General features: G+C 40.1%; 1 protein-coding gene across 1 annotated transcript in view; it reads left to right on the top strand.

Annotated features, from left to right (window-relative positions):
* ralgapa1 (Ral GTPase activating protein catalytic subunit alpha 1) overlaps positions 1 to 20,728 on the top strand; it is a 44,016-nt gene extending 23,288 nt beyond the window's left edge. Inside the window, exons 27-42 of the mRNA XM_016662702.1 lie at positions 415 to 543; positions 676 to 802; positions 1,346 to 1,403; positions 1,493 to 1,601; positions 4,287 to 4,397; positions 4,490 to 4,558; positions 4,651 to 4,788; positions 4,885 to 5,068; positions 6,490 to 6,608; positions 6,732 to 6,851; positions 15,486 to 16,113; positions 16,302 to 16,417; positions 16,857 to 16,981; positions 19,991 to 20,062; positions 20,185 to 20,308; positions 20,539 to 20,728. Coding sequence (XP_016518188.1) covers positions 415 to 543; positions 676 to 802; positions 1,346 to 1,403; positions 1,493 to 1,601; positions 4,287 to 4,397; positions 4,490 to 4,558; positions 4,651 to 4,788; positions 4,885 to 5,068; positions 6,490 to 6,608; positions 6,732 to 6,851; positions 15,486 to 16,113; positions 16,302 to 16,417; positions 16,857 to 16,981; positions 19,991 to 20,062; positions 20,185 to 20,308; positions 20,539 to 20,706 — 2,397 coding nt within the window. The 3' untranslated portion in view covers positions 20,707 to 20,728. The remainder of the gene's footprint in view (positions 1 to 414; positions 544 to 675; positions 803 to 1,345; positions 1,404 to 1,492; positions 1,602 to 4,286; positions 4,398 to 4,489; positions 4,559 to 4,650; positions 4,789 to 4,884; positions 5,069 to 6,489; positions 6,609 to 6,731; positions 6,852 to 15,485; positions 16,114 to 16,301; positions 16,418 to 16,856; positions 16,982 to 19,990; positions 20,063 to 20,184; positions 20,309 to 20,538) is intronic.
* Positions 20,729 to 22,350: the final 1,622 nt, after the last annotated feature.

Genomic DNA, 22,350 nt, shown 5'->3' with positions numbered 1-22,350 from the left:
ACAAGGTTGGAGCAAACAACCTTATGCACTTTTCTCTTAGGCTCAGTTCAGAGCTTTTCTGTAGGATTTGTCATGGATAAAGATTAATGTTCAACCACTTTAGCTTATTATCCTACTAAACATCCAGGGACAGACCATTTCCAGATTTTTTGGCTAAAGCCATCAGACCTTTTTTTAATGGCTGTACAGTAGCAGAGTATCTGGTTCTCTAAACTGCTTCAGAGCAATCTTTAGAAAGCCTGGGGAGGTGTTGATACATGACTACTGGAAGAATTACCATCAAGTCTGGCTACTTAGACACAAAATATAAGAAAATAGAGCGATTAGTCAAAATGTTTCCAAAGCAGTTTGTCCCTAAATTATAATTCTGCTTCATACTGAGAAGAAGTGTTTTTGACAAACTGTCTTCTTCAGGATATTGTGAACACCATCATCAAGCACTGCAGTCCCAGGTTCTTCAGCATCGGACTTCCCGGAGCCACCATGTTGATCCTGGACTTTATCATCGCAGCTTCCAGAGTCACTGCATGTTCATCGCTCAATGTGAGGCACAAGGATGCACAGAGTCCTAAAGAGGAATACACTGACTTAAAAGTTTTCAAAAAATGGCAAGCTGTGAATAGACAATGATTGAGGAATTTATTTAATTCCCTTTTGTTTGTTTTTTTCTCCAAGGCTCCAAGAGTCGAGGCCCAGATTCTTCTTGGGTCTCTGGTGTGTTTCCCCAACTTTTATGAGGAACTTGCTGCTCTCCATCCGACCACTGCCGACGTTGTACGGACTAAATTCCCCGAGGTCAAGGTACGTGGAGGTACCTTGACCTGCTGATTTGTGTGGTTGGAGCAAGTCGCCATGGCAGCCACAGGGGTGGGATGAAATATGCTTTTTAAACATGCTCAAAAACTTTCATCTATTTTCCTGTGCCATCCAGGTCAGTCTTGATGCTTTAACTCAGGTTTGCTTGTCCATAGGGGATCTCAGCACAGAATATTAGGTTAATGTCTCATCAGCTATTCCTGAAACGGCTCAGAGCTGTGGGAGTAATGTTGTTTGTGTTGTTGTTGCTGTGTAAACAGTTAATGCCATGCGTGGCAGCACCTCAGGCCCTCTCTTTGGTTTCTTACGAGCCAGAACCCGGTTTTGAATCACTAAGCGATCATTAACACCGACTGAAAAGACCAGCAAGTGTGCGAATTTGCCTTAACTTGTTGTGTTAACTTGATTGTGTGCTATAGCTTGCATACCACTTAAAGTGACTCTTCATTACAAGCACCAGTTGTAGAAGTTTTCTGCTGCTGTTGCTGACAAAGTCTTTAAATCTTTGTTGTGTTTTTTTTTTTTTTTTAATTTGTTATCAAAACCATCCTGACCTCTGCCAGGGATGAACCCTCTGCTCCTGCAAGGTATGTGTCAGATGATGATTTTTATTTTTTATTTTTTTACCTTTGAGTGTGTGTATTATAACTCGCTGCTTCTGTCCCCGCTCTGTCAGATGTGTGGCTTTGTGCAGCCTGGGTATCTGGCTGTGTGAAGAGTTGGCTCATGGAACTGAACATCCTCAGATTAAAGAAGCTCTCAATGTAATCTGTGTGACCCTGAAGGTAGGTTTTATAATTATGAGTCATATTCTGTCCCGGTTTTTTTTTTTTTATATACATCCTACATGTTATAGCACTTACTGCTATCACTGTTCCACTTCTCTCACACTGGATGACGACCCTATTATTATAAGGTTAAAAAAAGAATAAAAATGAGCCAGATTGTGGATGGTCTAAGCAGGGTCTTGGTGAGTTATTCAATAGTGCTTAAAGGACCAAAAGGCTAATGAAATTATAATGGGAGACTCGTGGGGTTTGGATTGAACCTCAGTCAAATTCTGGACTTTGAATCTGTGAGGAAGCGAACATTTTTTGGTTTAAGCATCTGTTGTTGTTGTTGTTGTTTTCTCCTCAACATGAATTAATAAATACTTAATTACATAGCTTTACTAAGGCTGAAACAGTCACATTAATCATGATGAATCAATTATTCAAATAATGGTGAACTAATTTAGCAGTTGACTAATTGTGAATTGGAGTTTTCTAACCCCAAAAGGCTGTAAGAATAATATTCTCAGTGCATTAAATAAACCAAAAAATGTACAAACATTTGTACATTTTGCATTTAAGATGAAAAACCGTCTTTGTAAATATGTTGTACCCAGAACACATTCTAGCTTCACCTGGTTCAGATTCTGAAAAAAATAAAATAAAAAACCTCCCACTAAGCCCAGTTTGATATCCATTTATTAGTGGGTTGGCTTGAAAAAAAGCTTGGTTAAATGAGAAAACTTCTGAATAAATTTTGTTTTTCGATTAATCGTCAGAATAGTTGGAACAATAATCCATTGCTAAAATTATTGTTAGCAGCATCCATGAGCTTGATTAGCATTCCTGTATTTTTTCCATAGTTCTTCTGTAAATGTAAGAATTTTAAATAAATTTGGAGAAAACTGTTGATTTTAGATTAATCTGTTTAATCAAAATCTCAGTTAATAGCTGAAAGAAAAAAAGAATTGGTAGTTAGATGGTGGCAGCCCTATTTGACATAAAAATTTGTAGGAACCCTGATGTAAGTACATAAATGTAGTCTCTAAATTTAAGTTTAAATTAGTAAGTTAATGCACATATAGTCAGAATATGTTTATTTTTATTTATTTATTTAATTAAAGGCCAAAATTTCTTCCATTTATTGTCTTGCAGGAGATAATTGAGATTTCCAAATAATATAATTTTCTTTTAAAAAATTCTAAAAAAATAATTTATGATGCTTGATTTCTACCGTTCACTGTATAACTCTATTAGTTTGTTTTTTTTTATGTAGAGAAATATCTACTTACATTTTAGTTGTAGATCATTTGGTTGCACCAGAATAACAGCCTAATATTTGCGACTGGAGATGTTTGCTGCTCTTTGTAAAACTGTCGCAGTTGTTATTGTCCGGCTCTGTAACGACAGGCCAGTGGATCAGAACAATGCTGTCCAACATTTACTGTCTCATCCCGAGCCAAGTGGTTCTAGACGGACAGAAACAGACACACACATACCTTTTCGACCTTGGAATCCCCAGTTTGTGTATCGGCAGCCAATGTTTTTTTTTTTTTTTTTTTTTTAAGGGACTGCACCAGTGCACATTTTCATTCACTTGCTCTTGGGAGCAAAACCTGGACTGCAAATATGTTTGGTTCTCCTTCAGATAGGAGCCTAATCCAAAGGGAATGCTGCAAGCTGCGACACACACACACACACACACACACACACACACACACACACTCGCTCTCTTACATAAATATACACTCATGTCTTTGTCAATTCTGAATCTCCTGCCTTGGTGGCAGCAGCCAGTCGCCTCAGCTACAGGCTCTGTTACATGTACACACAATTATACACAAAGCTTAAGGGATTGTCATATTTCCATGCAGAGCCACTTCCTCCTCTTGGCCGCCTCATCTTCCTTTCCTTTCATCAACAAGCATTTTTGGTTTTCGGGCGTTGGCTCTTGTTTGTGCCTGAGGTTTAAATCCAGCCTTTTCTCATTAATCACTCTGAGTTTTATTGTGACATTATGCAGTTTACTGACAGCTACAGATTTTAGTTTAATTTGACAGAGATTAATGTTAATATGGCGTTTTAAAGCTTCTTACAAAAATTCAAAACGTATGTGACGGATTGTTTTATTATTATGATTTAAATGATTTCTAATGTATTAGTGTTTCTGCATTCATCTTAATTTCGTGGTAAATAGCACCACAAACATTGACAAACTTTTAAATTTACCTCTGGGTTGCAGAGCTCAGATTAAAAAAATAATCACAATGAGTATGCTAGATATTGTAGGCTTGTGCTATAATGACACAACGGTGCATGAGCCTTTCTATAAATCCATTTTCAACAAAAACCTGGTTATAAAGTTTGCCAGTTTATTTTATTATTGGGCAGATAGTTGTTGTTGTTTTGTTTTTTTTTAATTAAAAAAGGCACCATATATTTATTTTTCATTTCATTCAATCTCAAAGAACGGTAATAAAAGTGGGCCAAAATTCTCATACAATGGTGTAACAGACAGAAAACGGTCAATAAAATTTATTGCTGCTAAAGGTGATTATACAGGTTGTTGAAACATTGTATATTCTACTTTTCTTTCATGTTGTTTGTCTTTGTTTAATAAATAATGACAAGAGAAGATCTGATTAGTTTTTTTCTGTTCACTTTAGGTTATGTTTAAATAATTTTATTTCCGTTTCCTAGTACCCCAATAAGACGGTAGCCTTGGTGGCCTCAGACATCCTTCACCTCCTCATCAGTTACGTGGATCATCTTCAGAAATTCCCCCCTGACACTCCAAAGAAGATTGTAGAGGTACTTTTCCATATTAGAGATTTTCCATTTTATAAAATTACTACAATTTTAAAGTCCTAAACTAGGTTTGCCTCCCCCCGCCTCCCCTTTAGATTCTGATCGCCACTATCACATATCTGCTGCCGAGCACCGAGTCCTCCTCTTACGAGCTGGATAAGAGGGTAACAAATCTCTGTATGCTTTTTAAAATGTTCTGTAGAACGAGACGTCCAGAGAAAGCGGGTTCATGCATGTCTTGCTGTGTTTTCTGCAGCTAGTAGTTTCCCTTCTGTTGTGCTTGTTGGACTGGGTGATGGCTCTGCCCCCAAAGACTCTTCTCCAGCCTGTACAAACACGAAGCCCTCCAGAAAAGGAGCAACCGACCAAAACGCTGCTCAGCTGTATTTACAAGGTAAACGTGTCTGTAGCTGCTGCAGTGCCTTGGCCAGAGTAACACACACACAGTTGGGCTTTTTTTTAAAAACTGCTTTCCTTGTAACATGTACAGGTCCTGCATGGGTGCGTTTATGGAGCCCAGTCTTTCAGCAGTCCCAAGTACTTCCCACTGCAGCTGTCAGACTTGTCGAGTTCAGACTACGACCCGTTCCTGCCATTGGAGAGCCTCCGCGAACCAGAACCTCTGCACAGCCCAGACTCAGAGCGCTCCAGCAAACTGCAGCCCGTCACTGAAGGTAATTTATCCAATCTAGCTCTGTAATGAGCCGACGCGTGTTCCGCACATGCAAAGTGATGCACGGACACAGAAACAGAAACGCGCACACAAATCTACAAAATCTTTGCACAATTTGACCGGAAAGGTATGTGTATGCAGACACACCTTCCTGCTCACTCCATGTGAGTGACTTTATTGCCTCCTGCTATGATCCAACGGGACTCATGATCCAACGGGACTCAGAGAGGAGTCTAATGACCGATTCACCTTGATACACCATGCTTCTCTTCTCTCCTCTCCTCTTTTCGTCTCTCGCCTTGTCTTCTCTTCTCGTCTCTTCTCGTTTTTCTTTGGCTATATTTTTAACTTCTGCAACATCCTACTGCCTTCATTACGTTTTCTTTCTTTTCCTCATTTTGTCTCCTTATCCTGAGCCAAGCCCTGAGGTTTAGGGTGTCACTGAGAGTGCCCGATCAATGCATATCTGTACTCACCAATCAATCTGTCAATAAGGACTCATTAGGAAGTCTGCATGCGTCATTGTGTGTGTTTCTATGTGACAGTGTTGATTAACAAGGATCTACTTTCAGGGCTGTATGTGATGACACTGGCTTCTTCTGCAGGGGGCCGACCTTCATTCAGTTAGAATAAGGCACATAAAGATTGAACTTGTAAATAATACTGAATTTTACATTCAAATCTTAGTTTTGTTCAGCTTTTTTGTCACTTCACCTTAACAATTTCCATTAGTTCTGAGGACTGAGATGGAGGTTAATTTTACATTTGCTGTATGTTTTGAATTTACTGATGGAAAGTAGCAGATTTTATTTTAAATGTCCTTTTATTTCTAAAGAGTTCATGATCCCATGAGGTCTCACAGATTTCCCAGGGCATTTTGGAAGAGAAAGAATAACAGATAATAATGCATATCAGATCCTCTGCCATACTTAACAGTGAGCGAGAGAGGTTTTTCCACATTCATATCCTTTTAACCCTTTCAGCCCCACTCGGATGTTTGTTGCTGAAAAGCCTAATCTGAGTTTCAAAATTGTTTTGAAACGTAATATTTGCATTTAAGATGGCAGGAGAGAGAAGTAAATCCCTACTAAACGTCTTGACGCCCCCACGAGATATCAGGAAGTCATGAATCCAAAATTGAAAAATAGTTTTTTAAAAACGCGTCAACTCCATTTATTTTAAGAATTGTTAGATCTGCTGATATGTTTGACAGCCATGATTTGGGCAGAGATCAACAATTACTATGAATAATCATGATTCTAGGATAGATCCTTGTGGATTTATTGTCAACAACTTTGTTGCAATCATATGATGATGTTGTGTGTTTGTGAACGATGTGACAAATTATACCATGTAAACACACGTAAAGGGAAATTAAAATGAAACAACTTAGCTAGAAGAACACTCTTTTATTCTTTGCAGTTCGTAGCCGTATCCAGCAAGGCCTGGTTTCCATTGCAGCCAGAACCGTTATAACCCATCTGGTGAATCATCTGGGACATTATCCAATGTCCGGAGGGCCCGCAACTCTGTCCAGTCAGGTGCTCTAACTTTTTGGTCTAGTAAGATTTTATAGCTCCTTACTAAGGGAGAGGGATTCATTTAAGTATTGTTTTTGTTATTATTTTTCTTTTTTACTTTGCTAACTTGACGTCTGTTCACAGGTGTGTGAAAACCAAGACAACCCGTTCTGTGGGAGTCCAGATCTCGGACCAGAACTCTTCAATTCGCCAAACCTTCAGTTTCTGGTTCTGAACGGCTCCACCCTGCTGTCTGTTCTCCAGGTAACGTCATCCGAAGTGTCATTATTGTTTTTTCCTGACATAATGACAATTTATCTCAACTGAGCNCTCCTTTGTTTTTGTTTTTTTTTTTTTTTGAGATTTTGCATTCAGTTCAGATGCATGTGGAGGAGGAGCGGGGTCCACAGGAGGCGGCCGAGGCAGCTCACTGGACCAGGACAGTCTAGGAGGCGGCTTAGCCTGTGACGAGCAGGAAGTGGCCAGTTTGACGACAGTCCACATTGACTCAGAGACCAGCAGCCTGAGCCACACGGTTACCGTTACCGGTACGTTTCGATGAAGTTGTCCAGTAATAAAGCACCAGGAACATTTATTATCAGGAGATGTTTGGTTCTCCGTTCAATTCTACATGTCTTTCTGACTCTTGGTTAGGCTCCGAGAGTGCCTCGCCCATGCATTCCCTCGGGGGCTCCCGTTCCCAGACCCCCTCCCCAGCCACGCTGACAGCTGAGCACGCTGATCACACACACAGTCACTCACACGCACACTTGCAGCTGGACCAGAAACTCCACAGCTCTGTACTCCAGACCCCAGATGATCTAGGTAAAATTGACGGTGGAAGGGAAGGGAGAGGGGGGTAAATAGTTTTAAGAATGCAAACATTACAAAAATCCTATAAGTGTTCTCGCTTTATTCTCCTCCAACCAAACAAGAGTCTCTGATTGACGTATTGATTCCAGAAACAAGCGAGTTCCCCAGCGAGGACTGCAGTGTGATGGCAGGCGGCTCTCTAACTGGATGGCACGCAGATGTTGCCACGGTTATGTGGAGGAGGATGCTGGGTATCCTGGGAGATGTTAACACCATCAAGGACCCAGAAATCCATGCTCAGGTTTTTGACTACTTGTGTGAGCTGTGGCAGAACTTGGCCAAGGTTAGTACAGATAAATCTGTCTGCTGTGGAAATAATTTTAAAATTTTCATCAGGGATTGGAGTTTAGTGGCATTTCTGTTTTCAGATCAGGGATAATTTGGGGATTTCTCTGGACAACCAGTCGTCCCCACCACCTCCTGTTCTGATTCCTCCTCTAAGAATCCTCACCCCCTGGCTCTTTAAGGTAAGTGTGATCAAGAAATATATGGAAATATATTTGCTTCATATTACAGGGAAGAAAAATAAACAGTTTTTTTTGTGTGTCTCTGCATATTTCCTTTAGGCCACCATGCTGACTGAGCGTTACAAGCAGGGAAAGCTTCATGCCTACAAACTAATCTGTAGAATAATGAAAAGACGTCAAGACGTTTCCCCAAACACCGACTTTCTCATGCACTTCTACAACATCATGCACCAAGGGCTGCTGCACCAGGACCAGGTCTGTGTTACAAGGGGATTCAATTGTAAACAATATGAGTAACAATGGGGAAAATTCAACTCAGCTTGGGAGACTTCATTGAATATTTGATGACACTTTAATGGCAGATAAAATGTTCAACATACCATTAATAAATCAAATATTTCTGCCACTGCTTACGGTGGGGATATTCTGCCACTAGAATATGTCTTGGTCTTATCTTTTAACAGTTGACAAGGTTGGAGCAAACAACCTTATGCACTTTTCTCTTAGGCTCAGTTCAGAGCTTTTCTGTAGGATTTGTCATGGATAAAGATTAATGTTCAACCACTTTAGCTTATTATCCTACTAAACATCCAGGGACAGACCATTTCCAGATTTTTTGGCTAAAGCCATCAGACCTTTTTTTAATGGCTGTACAGTAGCAGAGTATCTGGTTCTCTAAACTGCTTCAGAGCAATCTTTAGAAAGCCTGGGGAGGTGTTGATACATGACTACTGGAAGAATTACCATCAAGTCTGGCTACTTAGACACAAAATATAAGAAAATAGAGCGATTAGTCAAAATGTTTCCAAAGCAGTTTGTCCCTAAATTATAATTCTGCTTCATACTGAGAAGAAGTGTTTTTGACAAACTGTCTTCTTCAGGATATTGTGAACACCATCATCAAGCACTGCAGTCCCAGGTTCTTCAGCATCGGACTTCCCGGAGCCACCATGTTGATCCTGGACTTTATCATCGCAGCTTCCAGAGTCACTGCATGTTCATCGCTCAATGTGAGGCACAAGGATGCACAGAGTCCTAAAGAGGAATACACTGACTTAAAAGTTTTCAAAAAATGGCAAGCTGTGAATAGACAATGATTGAGGAATTTATTTAATTCCCTTTTGTTTGTTTTTTTCTCCAAGGCTCCAAGAGTCGAGGCCCAGATTCTTCTTGGGTCTCTGGTGTGTTTCCCCAACTTTTATGAGGAACTTGCTGCTCTCCATCCGACCACTGCCGACGTTGTACGGACTAAATTCCCCGAGGTCAAGGTACGTGGAGGTACCTTGACCTGCTGATTTGTGTGGTTGGAGCAAGTCGCCATGGCAGCCACAGGGGTGGGATGAAATATGCTTTTTAAACATGCTCAAAAACTTTCATCTATTTTCCTGTGCCATCCAGGTCAGTCTTGATGCTTTAACTCAGGTTTGCTTGTCCATAGGGGATCTCAGCACAGAATATTAGGTTAATGTCTCATCAGCTATTCCTGAAACGGCTCAGAGCTGTGGGAGTAATGTTGTTTGTGTTGTTGTTGCTGTGTAAACAGTTAATGCCATGCGTGGCAGCACCTCAGGCCCTCTCTTTGGTTTCTTACGAGCCAGAACCCGGTTTTGAATCACTAAGCGATCATTAACACCGACTGAAAAGACCAGCAAGTGTGCGAATTTGCCTTAACTTGTTGTGTTAACTTGATTGTGTGCTATAGCTTGCATACCACTTAAAGTGACTCTTCATTACAAGCACCAGTTGTAGAAGTTTTCTGCTGCTGTTGCTGACAAAGTCTTTAAATCTTTGTTGTGTTTTTTTTTTTTTTTTAATTTGTTATCAAAACCATCCTGACCTCTGCCAGGGATGAACCCTCTGCTCCTGCAAGGTATGTGTCAGATGATGATTTTTATTTTTTATTTTTTTACCTTTGAGTGTGTGTATTATAACTCGCTGCTTCTGTCCCCGCTCTGTCAGATGTGTGGCTTTGTGCAGCCTGGGTATCTGGCTGTGTGAAGAGTTGGCTCATGGAACTGAACATCCTCAGATTAAAGAAGCTCTCAATGTAATCTGTGTGACCCTGAAGGTAGGTTTTATAATTATGAGTCATATTCTGTCCCGGTTTTTTTTTTTTTATATACATCCTACATGTTATAGCACTTACTGCTATCACTGTTCCACTTCTCTCACACTGGATGACGACCCTATTATTATAAGGTTAAAAAAAGAATAAAAATGAGCCAGATTGTGGATGGTCTAAGCAGGGTCTTGGTGAGTTATTCAATAGTGCTTAAAGGACCAAAAGGCTAATGAAATTATAATGGGAGACTCGTGGGGTTTGGATTGAACCTCAGTCAAATTCTGGACTTTGAATCTGTGAGGAAGCGAACATTTTTTGGTTTAAGCATCTGTTGTTGTTGTTGTTGTTTTCTCCTCAACATGAATTAATAAATACTTAATTACATAGCTTTACTAAGGCTGAAACAGTCACATTAATCATGATGAATCAATTATTCAAATAATGGTGAACTAATTTAGCAGTTGACTAATTGTGAATTGGAGTTTTCTAACCCCAAAAGGCTGTAAGAATAATATTCTCAGTGCATTAAATAAACCAAAAAATGTACAAACATTTGTACATTTTGCATTTAAGATGAAAAACCGTCTTTGTAAATATGTTGTACCCAGAACACATTCTAGCTTCACCTGGTTCAGATTCTGAAAAAAATAAAATAAAAAACCTCCCACTAAGCCCAGTTTGATATCCATTTATTAGTGGGTTGGCTTGAAAAAAAGCTTGGTTAAATGAGAAAACTTCTGAATAAATTTTGTTTTTCGATTAATCGTCAGAATAGTTGGAACAATAATCCATTGCTAAAATTATTGTTAGCAGCATCCATGAGCTTGATTAGCATTCCTGTATTTTTTCCATAGTTCTTCTGTAAATGTAAGAATTTTAAATAAATTTGGAGAAAACTGTTGATTTTAGATTAATCTGTTTAATCAAAATCTCAGTTAATAGCTGAAAGAAAAAAAGAATTGGTAGTTAGATGGTGGCAGCCCTATTTGACATAAAAATTTGTAGGAACCCTGATGTAAGTACATAAATGTAGTCTCTAAATTTAAGTTTAAATTAGTAAGTTAATGCACATATAGTCAGAATATGTTTATTTTTATTTATTTATTTAATTAAAGGCCAAAATTTCTTCCATTTATTGTCTTGCAGGAGATAATTGAGATTTCCAAATAATATAATTTTCTTTTAAAAAATTCTAAAAAAATAATTTATGATGCTTGATTTCTACCGTTCACTGTATAACTCTATTAGTTTGTTTTTTTTTATGTAGAGAAATATCTACTTACATTTTAGTTGTAGATCATTTGGTTGCACCAGAATAACAGCCTAATATTTGCGACTGGAGATGTTTGCTGCTCTTTGTAAAACTGTCGCAGTTGTTATTGTCCGGCTCTGTAACGACAGGCCAGTGGATCAGAACAATGCTGTCCAACATTTACTGTCTCATCCCGAGCCAAGTGGTTCTAGACGGACAGAAACAGACACACACATACCTTTTCGACCTTGGAATCCCCAGTTTGTGTATCGGCAGCCAATGTTTTTTTTTTTTTTTTTTTTTTAAGGGACTGCACCAGTGCACATTTTCATTCACTTGCTCTTGGGAGCAAAACCTGGACTGCAAATATGTTTGGTTCTCCTTCAGATAGGAGCCTAATCCAAAGGGAATGCTGCAAGCTGCGACACACACACACACACACACACACACACACACACACACACTCGCTCTCTTACATAAATATACACTCATGTCTTTGTCAATTCTGAATCTCCTGCCTTGGTGGCAGCAGCCAGTCGCCTCAGCTACAGGCTCTGTTACATGTACACACAATTATACACAAAGCTTAAGGGATTGTCATATTTCCATGCAGAGCCACTTCCTCCTCTTGGCCGCCTCATCTTCCTTTCCTTTCATCAACAAGCATTTTTGGTTTTCGGGCGTTGGCTCTTGTTTGTGCCTGAGGTTTAAATCCAGCCTTTTCTCATTAATCACTCTGAGTTTTATTGTGACATTATGCAGTTTACTGACAGCTACAGATTTTAGTTTAATTTGACAGAGATTAATGTTAATATGGCGTTTTAAAGCTTCTTACAAAAATTCAAAACGTATGTGACGGATTGTTTTATTATTATGATTTAAATGATTTCTAATGTATTAGTGTTTCTGCATTCATCTTAATTTCGTGGTAAATAGCACCACAAACATTGACAAACTTTTAAATTTACCTCTGGGTTGCAGAGCTCAGATTAAAAAAATAATCACAATGAGTATGCTAGATATTGTAGGCTTGTGCTATAATGACACAACGGTGCATGAGCCTTTCTATAAATCCATTTTCAACAAAAACCTGGTTATAAAGTTTGCCAGTTTATTTTATTATTGGGCAGATAGTTGTTGTTGTTTTGTTTTTTTTTAATTAAAAAAGGCACCATATATTTATTTTTCATTTCATTCAATCTCAAAGAACGGTAATAAAAGTGGGCCAAAATTCTCATACAATGGTGTAACAGACAGAAAACGGTCAATAAAATTTATTGCTGCTAAAGGTGATTATACAGGTTGTTGAAACATTGTATATTCTACTTTTCTTTCATGTTGTTTGTCTTTGTTTAATAAATAATGACAAGAGAAGATCTGATTAGTTTTTTTCTGTTCACTTTAGGTTATGTTTAAATAATTTTATTTCCGTTTCCTAGTACCCCAATAAGACGGTAGCCTTGGTGGCCTCAGACATCCTTCACCTCCTCATCAGTTACGTGGATCATCTTCAGAAATTCCCCCCTGACACTCCAAAGAAGATTGTAGAGGTACTTTTCCATATTAGAGATTTTCCATTTTATAAAATTACTACAATTTTAAAGTCCTAAACTAGGTTTGCCTCCCCCCGCCTCCCCTTTAGATTCTGATCGCCACTATCACATATCTGCTGCCGAGCACCGAGTCCTCCTCTTACGAGCTGGATAAGAGGGTAACAAATCTCTGTATGCTTTTTAAAATGTTCTGTAGAACGAGACGTCCAGAGAAAGCGGGTTCATGCATGTCTTGCTGTGTTTTCTGCAGCTAGTAGTTTCCCTTCTGTTGTGCTTGTTGGACTGGGTGATGGCTCTGCCCCCAAAGACTCTTCTCCAGCCTGTACAAACACGAAGCCCTCCAGAAAAGGAGCAACCGACCAAAACGCTGCTCAGCTGTATTTACAAGGTAAACGTGTCTGTAGCTGCTGCAGTGCCTTGGCCAGAGTAACACAGACTCACAGACATAGTTGGGCTTTTTTTTTTTTTTAAAACTGCTCTCCTTGTAACATGTACAGGTCCTGCATGGGTGCGTTTATGGAGCGCAGTCTTTCAGCAGTCCCAAGTACTTCCCACTGCAGCTGTCGGACCTGTCGAGTTCAGACTACGACCCGTTCCTGCCATTGGAGAGCCTCCGCGAACCAGAACCTCTGCACAGCCCAGACTCAGAGCGCTCCAGCAAACTGCAGCCCGTCACTGAAGGTAATTTATCCAATCTAGCTCTGTAATGAGCCGACGCGTGTTCCGCACATGCAAAGTGATGCACGGACACAGAAACAGAAACGCGCACACAAATCTACAAAATCTTTGCACAATTTGACCGGAAAGGTATGTGTATGCAGACACACCTTCCTGCTCACTCCATGTGAGTGACTTTATTGCCTCCTGCTATGATCCAACGGGACTCATGATCCAACGGGACTCAGAGAGGAGTCTAATGACCGATTCACCTTGATACACCATGCTTCTCTTCTCCCCTCTCCTCTTTTCGTCTCTCGCCTTGTCTTCTCTTCTCGTCTCTTCTCGTTTTTCTTTGGCTATATTTTTAACTTCTGCAACATCCTACTGCCTTCATTACGTTTTCTTTCTTTTCCTCATTTTGTCTCCTTATCCTGAGCCAAGCCCTGAGGTTTAGGGTGTCACTGAGAGTGCCCGATCAATGCATATCTGTACTCACCAATCAATCTGTCAATAAGGACTCATTAGGAAGTCTGCATGCGTCATTGTGTGTGTTTCTATGTGACAGTGTTGATTAACAAGGATCTACTTTCAGGGCTGTATGTGATGACACTGGCTTCTTCTGCAGGGGGACGACCTTCATTCAGTTAGAATAAGGCACATAAAGATTGAACTTGTAAATAATACTGAATTTTACATTCAAATCTTAGTTTTGTTCAGCTTTTTTGTCACTTCACCTTAACGATTTCCATTAGTTCTGAGGACTGAGATGGAGGTTAATTTTACATTTGCTGTATGTTTTGAATTTACTGATGGAAAGTAGCAGATTTTATTTTAAATGTCCTTTTATTTCTAAAGAGTTCATGATCCCATGAGGTCTCACAGATTTTCCAGGGCATTTTGGAAGAGAAAGAATAACAGATAATAATGCATATCAGATCCTCTGCCATACTTAACAGTGAGCGAGAGAGGTTTTTCCACATTCATATCCTTTTAACCCTTTCAGCCCCACTCGGATGTTTGTTGCTGAAAAGCCTAATCTGAGTTTCAAAATTGTTTTGAAACGTAATATTTGCATTTAAGATGGCAGGAGAGAGAAGTAAATCCCTACTAAACGTCTTGACGCCCCCACGAGATATCAGGAAGTCATGAATCCAAAATTGAAAAATAGTTTTTTAAAAACGCGTCAACTCCATTTATTTTAAGAATTGTTAGATCTGCTGATATGTTTGACAGCCATGATTTGGGCAGAGATCAACAATTACTATGAATAATCATGATTCTAGGATAGATCCTTGTGGATTTATTGTCAACAACTTTGTTGCAATCATATGATGATGTTGTGTGTTTGTGAACGATGTGACAAATTATACCATGTAAACACACGTAAAGGGAAATTAAAATGAAACAACTTAGCTAGAAGAACACTCTTTTATTCTTTGCAGTTCGTAGCCGTATCCAGCAAGGCCTGGTTTCCATTGCAGCCAGAACCGTTATAACCCATCTGGTGAATCATCTGGGACATTATCCAATGTCCGGAGGGCCCGCAACTCTGTCCAGTCAGGTGCTCTAACTTTTTGGTCTAGTAAGATTTTATAGCTCCTTACTAAGGGAGAGGGATTCATTTAAGTATTGTTTTTGTTATTATTTTTCTTTTTTACTTTGCTAACTTGACGTCTGTTCACAGGTGTGTGAAAACCAAGACAACCCGTTCTGTGGGAGTCCAGATCTCGGACCAGAACTCTTCAATTCGCCGAACCTTCAGTTTCTGGTTCTGAACGGCTCCACCCTGCTGTCTGTTCTCCAGGTAACGTCATCCGAAGTGTCATTATTGTTTTTTCCTGACATAATGACAATTTATCTCAACTGAGCAGACAATTACACGTCTAGATCCTAGTTGCAGTATTTCTGCATGGTCTGGAAAAGTGTGTAGTTTGATTTTTCCAGGACTGGATATACATCAACTGTTACCGTCATTCGTTACATTTTAATTTCAGAACTTTAGCATTTCCTGCTATTCCCTGTTTTTCCCAGATCCGAGCAGAGTCCGGTGTCCCGGGAGGAGGAATGACGGCTGGCTTGTCCTCTGCTCCTGCTTGCGTCCGTGTCATCATCCGAGATGTCGCAGGAAAACACTCCTGGGACTCGGCCGTCCTCTACGGGCCTCCGCTGTGCTCCCCGAACAGTCCAGCGCGCACGCTTTTAACACAGATGCAGTCGCCGCGCAGCGCAAACCTTCAATTATGCACTCCACCAGGAGGTCCGCAGAACAAGATGGAGTTGAAGGAGGAAGATGATGAAGCAGACGGGCAGGAGGAGCGGAGGCCAGAGGAGGAAGAAGGAGTGATGGAAAGTGACAGACAAGAGTTTCAAGTAGCCGAGGAGGAAGGAAAAGTCGGTGATGAGGAGAGGGAAGATCCAGGAGGAGGGGGAAACGTTGAACCCGTGGAAGAGATAGAGCAGCAGGAGGAGGAGGCAGAGATGCATATCCATCAAGCGGACGAGGATTCGGGTTCGGAAAAGCTTCTTGCTCCACCACTAGCTAAGCGAGTGTGTCGGGAGGCGGTGCCAGCATGGAACTCTCTGGAAGATGGAGATGATGCGCTGGATGAGATGCTGCAGTACCTGGGTTACTCAAGTCCAGAGTGTCTACAGAGAGCAGGTATGTTTGGTTATGTGAACTAAAACAATAATTTAACCTTTAAAAATAAAATAAAATGTAAGCATTTTTTTAATATATTGAAGTTAGACTAGAATTCATGAACTCGTGTGTTGTAATGTTTCAGGCATAGAGCTGTAAAACTAAAAAAGGTTTCCAAACAAATTTTGATTCCCCACTGGTTCTCACAGGCATGCCACTCAACATCCCGGCCCCCCCTCCAGGCTGTGTGTCAGAGAAGCAGGAGAACGATGTGATCAACGCCATCTTGAAACAGAGTGCTGCAGAGCGAGAGTTTGTCCTTCACGTGCGTTGCTTAGATTCTCCTTATGAAAAATAATCTCCATTTAGTGTAAACTCTGGTTTGTTATTCCTGTCTCTGTGGCCGTCTCTGCAAGAAGCCTAAACTTTTTTTTATTGTTCCATTCCATACAAACGAGATGCAGCCAACAAGCTTTACAAGATGGGCAATTTTCTCAATGAGTCAGCCGTTACATCATAGATGAATGTGTCATGAAAGAGCGGCATTTAGTAAAATTGTTGGAAGCTGCATCTTATTTTTACGTCTCAGGCAAAAACCATGCAAATAGTTTGGTGTCTTAACTGTGATTTGAGTTTTGCTACAAACTAGAGCAACTGATTGAGCTTCCTTTAAGACTGGTTATTCCATTTTTTTTTCTTTTGCCAGAAACTGTAAAATCAAATCATCCTTGGTGCTTCATTTTCTTTACACGTTTTCTCCTTAGAGAGGTGAGGAGCTGAACATGAGAGCAACGCAGCAGACCGAACCAGAGGCCGAGACGCCTCAGTCGGCCTTCTACTATTGTAGGCTGCTCATCAACATACTGGGACTCAACTCCTGGGAGAAGAGGTAAGGCTTCCTCAACCATAATGGAAAATTGTGTTGAAGTGCTATTTAAATCTAACTCGATGTTGAAAGTATCATTCTGCTATCTTTTGGTCAATTTGTTTCTTTTCTTTGCTTACGTCAGTCGTTTTGTTTTTTTGTTTAGTTTTGCGTTTTGAAGTCTTATCCAGGTCCGGAAAAGCGAGAATAAAGAAATGAGATTTAAAACATTCCCTGTTTTGTTATCAAAAACCTCAGTCCAGGTCTCTCCTTCCACATAGTGATGAATCTATCCATCCAATCAATCATCCAGTTTTTATTTTTTATTTCAAAGTTTCATATTTGGAAAGCCTGTACACCGTAGAAATAACAGTAATAAATTCACAGTGAACTTTGGAGTTTCTACTTTAAACATTGCCTTAAAACATAAGTGTCAAACTAAAGAATCGGCCCGCCACAACTTTTTATGAGGGCCACAGAAATAGGACTTTAAAGACATCAGTTGTGTACTTAAATACTATTTCATCAGTCAGATCAAAGCAGTTTTTATCTGTGTAGTGCTAAAATACATTAATATGACTATATGCTCAGTTAATCTTTTAACAGTTTATTAATGGATGGTTTTATTAATACATTTTGCCACAACTGGCCCTTCATGGCCTCAATTTGGCCCAAAATGAAAATGAGTTTGACACCCCTGCTTTAAAAGGAATGGCACCCTTCTAATTTAAATTTGGAAAAGTCTTGTACTTTTACATCACAACGCACAGACAGCCTGGATTATCCCATAATAAGTTTAAGGATGCAGGATTTTCACCTAAGCAACGAACCTAGCAAGAAGATTTCTTTGCACATTTTAGCATGAGATGTTTCGAATGAAGGGTAATTTCATAAAAGGTATGTGTGGGATGTCTTCTGTATTTTGCTCTTCCCCAGAGCAAAACCAAATGTTTGCCTAATGCATATAAAAGAAAAAGGTGAACTACATTGAGCTAATTAGGAGCTATGTTTCTCCCCATTCACATCGTGCAGCATTTCATCTTCTCAATGACTCGGAGCTGGAACTCACAATGTCGGGGTATTGCTTTAAATGCGCCTGGCCGGCTAATGGACGCTCATCACTCTTTATACTTTATCCAGGGAATTACACTTTCTGCATTCAGAGCCACACAATGGACTTCTCCACATGCTCGTGTGTGTGCGCGTGATAATGAGGACAGCGCTCTATTGATCAAACTCGGCCCATTTGGTGTCAGAATAAAAAAGCAGTAGTTGAAGAAAAGCGCGATTGAGGGGGCTGTGGCAAATCAGAAACCAAGATGATTCAGACCCATGCAGATTTAGTCGTAATGATAATAAAGAAAATAAATAATGAAGCAAAAAAGACTGAAATGAAAGCTCAAGAAACTTAAAGGGAAAATAAGGAGGCAGATAAGAATGAAAGGGGGGGGGAGAAAAGGAGATGTTGTCTAATCATCTGTTATTGTCACCGACGTCTCTCCAGGTATTCATATGAGGCATTACAGACACTAAGATACTGACAGTCACCCATGTGTATCCCCTTTTATGCTTTTCCCTATAATCCAGGGTGTAAATGGAGTCTTTGAGAGCAGAGAATGAGGCCATTACCAAGTATCACTTTAATAAAGAGCAAATTGCTCTCTCTCATTTTCTCTCTCTCTCCCTCTCTCTCTCTCTCTCTCTCTCTCTCTCTCCTTTTCTTTACCTCTCTCTGTTTATCTCCTGCACTCCCTCACTCTTTTTCCCTTTTTCTAAGAGTGAAAAGAACGGCGTGTCATTATCAGTCCACTCCAAGCTTCGCTGCCCAACTCTTGGTTTTTATATCAGCCGTACAGAGGTTGAGGGTCGCTTGTTGGCACAGTTTCAACCGCCTTTAGATAAATTATTCTGCATGAAAGGCTTTTGTTTTTCTTAAAAATCACAGCCCATCTTTCTTTCTTGAGAGCCTGAAAGTGTCGAAACTTTGGATGTTTAGACTTTTCCCCCCACAAACTAGGAGTAAACAGGAGGTCTTCAGCAGCTTGATGGTTTTTGAAGTCAGAGGCTTGATTTTCAAAAGGTGTTAAACATGCTTGTCAAGAAGTTCAGGACCGTCTTTTTATGCTTAGGAAGATTTTATTTTTTCTTTGAATTGATAGTCAGGCAAGTCAGACACTCTTGGTTTGTGAATCTTGTTCTTTTAGCCATAATCTATTAGTTTTGTATTTATCTGCAGTAAGTAAGACGCAGGCTCCTAATAACCTCTTGGAGCCTCTCTCCAAGTAGCTCTATTTCTATAATGAACGCAAAGTATGAAAGAGTAAGAAAAATGCAACCTTTAATATATTTTCATGATGAAAAATATCTATTCTTGTTTCCACCACTATTTTTAACCTACTAAAATCAATGCAACACGTTTTGCCAACCTGACATAAATTAGCGTTCCAGGTTGGACCTTTACAATCTCTCCAGGTCATCGAGGGTCCTACCCCTCTCTAAGTAAGCTTTGTTCCTTACTTAACCTCCCAATCTACAGATTGGCAAGTATAATACCCATTAGCCTTGATGGCCATAAGTAATCACTCTGCACACATGCTGCAGTTCTGTAACACAGAGCAGTTGGAGTATTTTTAGTACGTTGTTCAATGTGCAAGGCTTTGAGATATATTTGGGTCCTGGTACAGCCTCGTTTTGTCACAATTCCAGTTTCCTATAAAGTCTTTATAAAGTATAAAGACTTGAAGTATAAATACTTGTATTCCTATAAAGTATTTATTGCCTGTCCTATAAATAGTTGGGATTTAAAGTGAATGGCAATCTACGTTACTGAATGGAAATGTATGCTGATGGAGTCGCACAAAAAGATGATCTTTTCTGTAGATTTTAACATTCCATACAAGCGTCAATTATTCTTACACACAGACTTGTGTGTCATTTCAAATAAATCAAGGTAAAGGATTAAGATATTTTAACTCAAAGCCGTGTTGGCAGGACTCAGTAATGACTTGTAGCACGTTTATCTGTTTCTTGCAGGAGTAACTTTCATTTGTTGAGGAAGAACGAGAAGTTACTGAGAGAGCTGAAGAACCTAGACTCACGGCAGTGGTGAGCAGCGCTCATCTTCCTCTGTGAACCTCCTTTAACTCCTCTCTGAAACCTTTTTATTAGCCTGAGAGTTCAAACCAACTCCCCGTTGGTGCTGATCACTTTCTGTCATTGTCTTTCAGCCGAGAGACTCATAAGATCGCAGTATTTTACGTGGCTGAAGGCCAAGAGGATAAACACTCCATACTCACCAACACCGCTGGCAGCCAGGCTTATGAAGACTTTGTTTCAGGACTGGGCTGGGAGGTACTAAAACTTTTTCTTACATACTCTGCACTTACTGGGAGCATTTGTCATCCTAAATCATAAAGTAGACAAATTATTTAAACATGGCAGGCATGGATTTTCCGAAAATCCTGAATTCCAAGTCAGAAATACACATTTATCTTTTAAGGTGTTCTTGAGACTTCACAGGGGGTTTGTGTTTTCAAGATGAAAACAAGATTGTCATTATGCATGTTAATGTTATGCATTAGGTCGACCTCAAGACTCACTGTGGGTTCATGGGAGGCCTTCAGAGAAATCACAGCACTGGCCAGACGACGCCTTACTATGCCACATCCACGACTGAAGTCATCTATCATGTGTCCACTCGCATGCCCCCTGACCAGGATCAGAATCTCACCAAAAAGGTACAAATATGACACCAACAAAAAGGGGGAATTCATAAAGCAATGCAATTTATTTGCTTATTTGCCACAATTTTGCCTGCGCTGCCTTTATTTCTCGTAGCCGATCATACTATCGATGCTGATACAAACATCTAAGCTGTGTGCCGCTGTTTCTGTAGCAAACTGTAATTTTTCTCTCAGCCTCAAATGGAGCAGGAAGTAGAAACTATTATCTGTCCGGAAATTGAGATTATTAATCTAATTGGAGCGACGGCGGCTCAGGAGGCAGGGGTCTGTTCTGTAACACCTGCTCTGTCCATCTCAGTCGTGTCCTGGTAACCCTGACCTATTACATTTTTAGGATGTAAAGCATCTTGAAATGCCTCGTTCCTGAAACGTACAATGCAAATAAGCTTGGTTGATTGATTGGACCCTAATCATTAGAATAATTGATAGAAGAATCAACTTACTGAAGTCATTTTTACAAGTATGGTAACCTGCACTGATGGTAATTTTATCAGTGGCACACTGTGTTTTCTGCTTTCTTTGTAACATCTTTAAATGTGTCCATGAGACACATCAGACTTTTCTGTTTCCTAAAATCATCAAGCAAACAAGCTTTCAGCTAAACAGAGTCAAATGTCTCACAAAATAACCAGTCACGCATCCAGTGCTGTTTTATTTGTAAAAACATTGTTTTTTTAATTTAACATCTTTGAATGCTAATTTGATAAATTAAATCGCTCCTGATATTGTTGCTTTCTCTTGGCTAAATGGCAGGAATTGATTGTTGTATCCTTTTTATTTTAAATTTATCACAATAAAACTGTTTCAATGAATTAAATTAAACTCTCTCATTTAGAAGATTGAATGTTCAACATTAATAGTAAGCAGAAATGTATGTTATTTGCTGCTGTGTTCTCTTAGCGCCGTCTTACTCAGTAATCCTGCCTTGGTTGGCCTGGCAATCATGTCTGCATTTGTTTTGAGGCTCGTATAAGTGCCTAGGCAGGCAGGTTTTATTGTATGTGTCTATATCTGTGTGTGTGTAATCACACCTGTCACCCCCCAGGCTCCGGGTGCTCTGCACATGGCCATAATGTCCTTTTAATCAGATCATACTTCCTGCTTCTTGGCCTATCACATCGCTTCAGGCAGCTGATTGGATTAGCAGCGTCTGGCCCGACACCATCCGTCTCACTGATCAGCTGATGGTCCCATCAAACATGCATAGTCACATACACACACCTGCGCGCGCGCGCACTCACGCAGGATTTAAACCTGTTTAACACACATCCACAGAGGATTTTTATTAACCTCATTCTGAGCACGGCTATAAATTTGTGTTAGCGCTGCAGGGAGACGCGCATACAGCCATAACACGTTAGGCTTGGACGTAAAAACGCGTGCAGACAGCGCTTGGCGAACGTGTCCGCAAACGGTCTAAATGGACACACAAACGCACATTGGTCCTGGCAAGCGTTTATCTTCCATCCTCCTGTAACACTCACACAAACACAATCAGTTTAGGCCTTCGCAGGGCTCCTGTCCAGGTTTCCCTCTTTGCTGGGCCGTGGTTGTCTTATCGCAGCACAACTGCGAGGGTAAAAGGATTAAAGGAGCATTACACCAACTGATGTGACATTGCTCTGATCTTCTTTATGAAAAAAAGAAAAA

This window comes from Poecilia formosa, unplaced genomic scaffold (assembly GCF_000485575.1).
Source record: "Poecilia formosa unplaced genomic scaffold, Poecilia_formosa-5.1.2 Scaffold8, whole genome shotgun sequence".
Lineage (NCBI taxonomy): Eukaryota > Metazoa > Chordata > Actinopteri > Cyprinodontiformes > Poeciliidae > Poecilia > Poecilia formosa.
The sequence above is the reverse complement of the archived record's forward strand: the minus strand, read 5'-3'. Positions and strand labels throughout refer to the sequence as shown.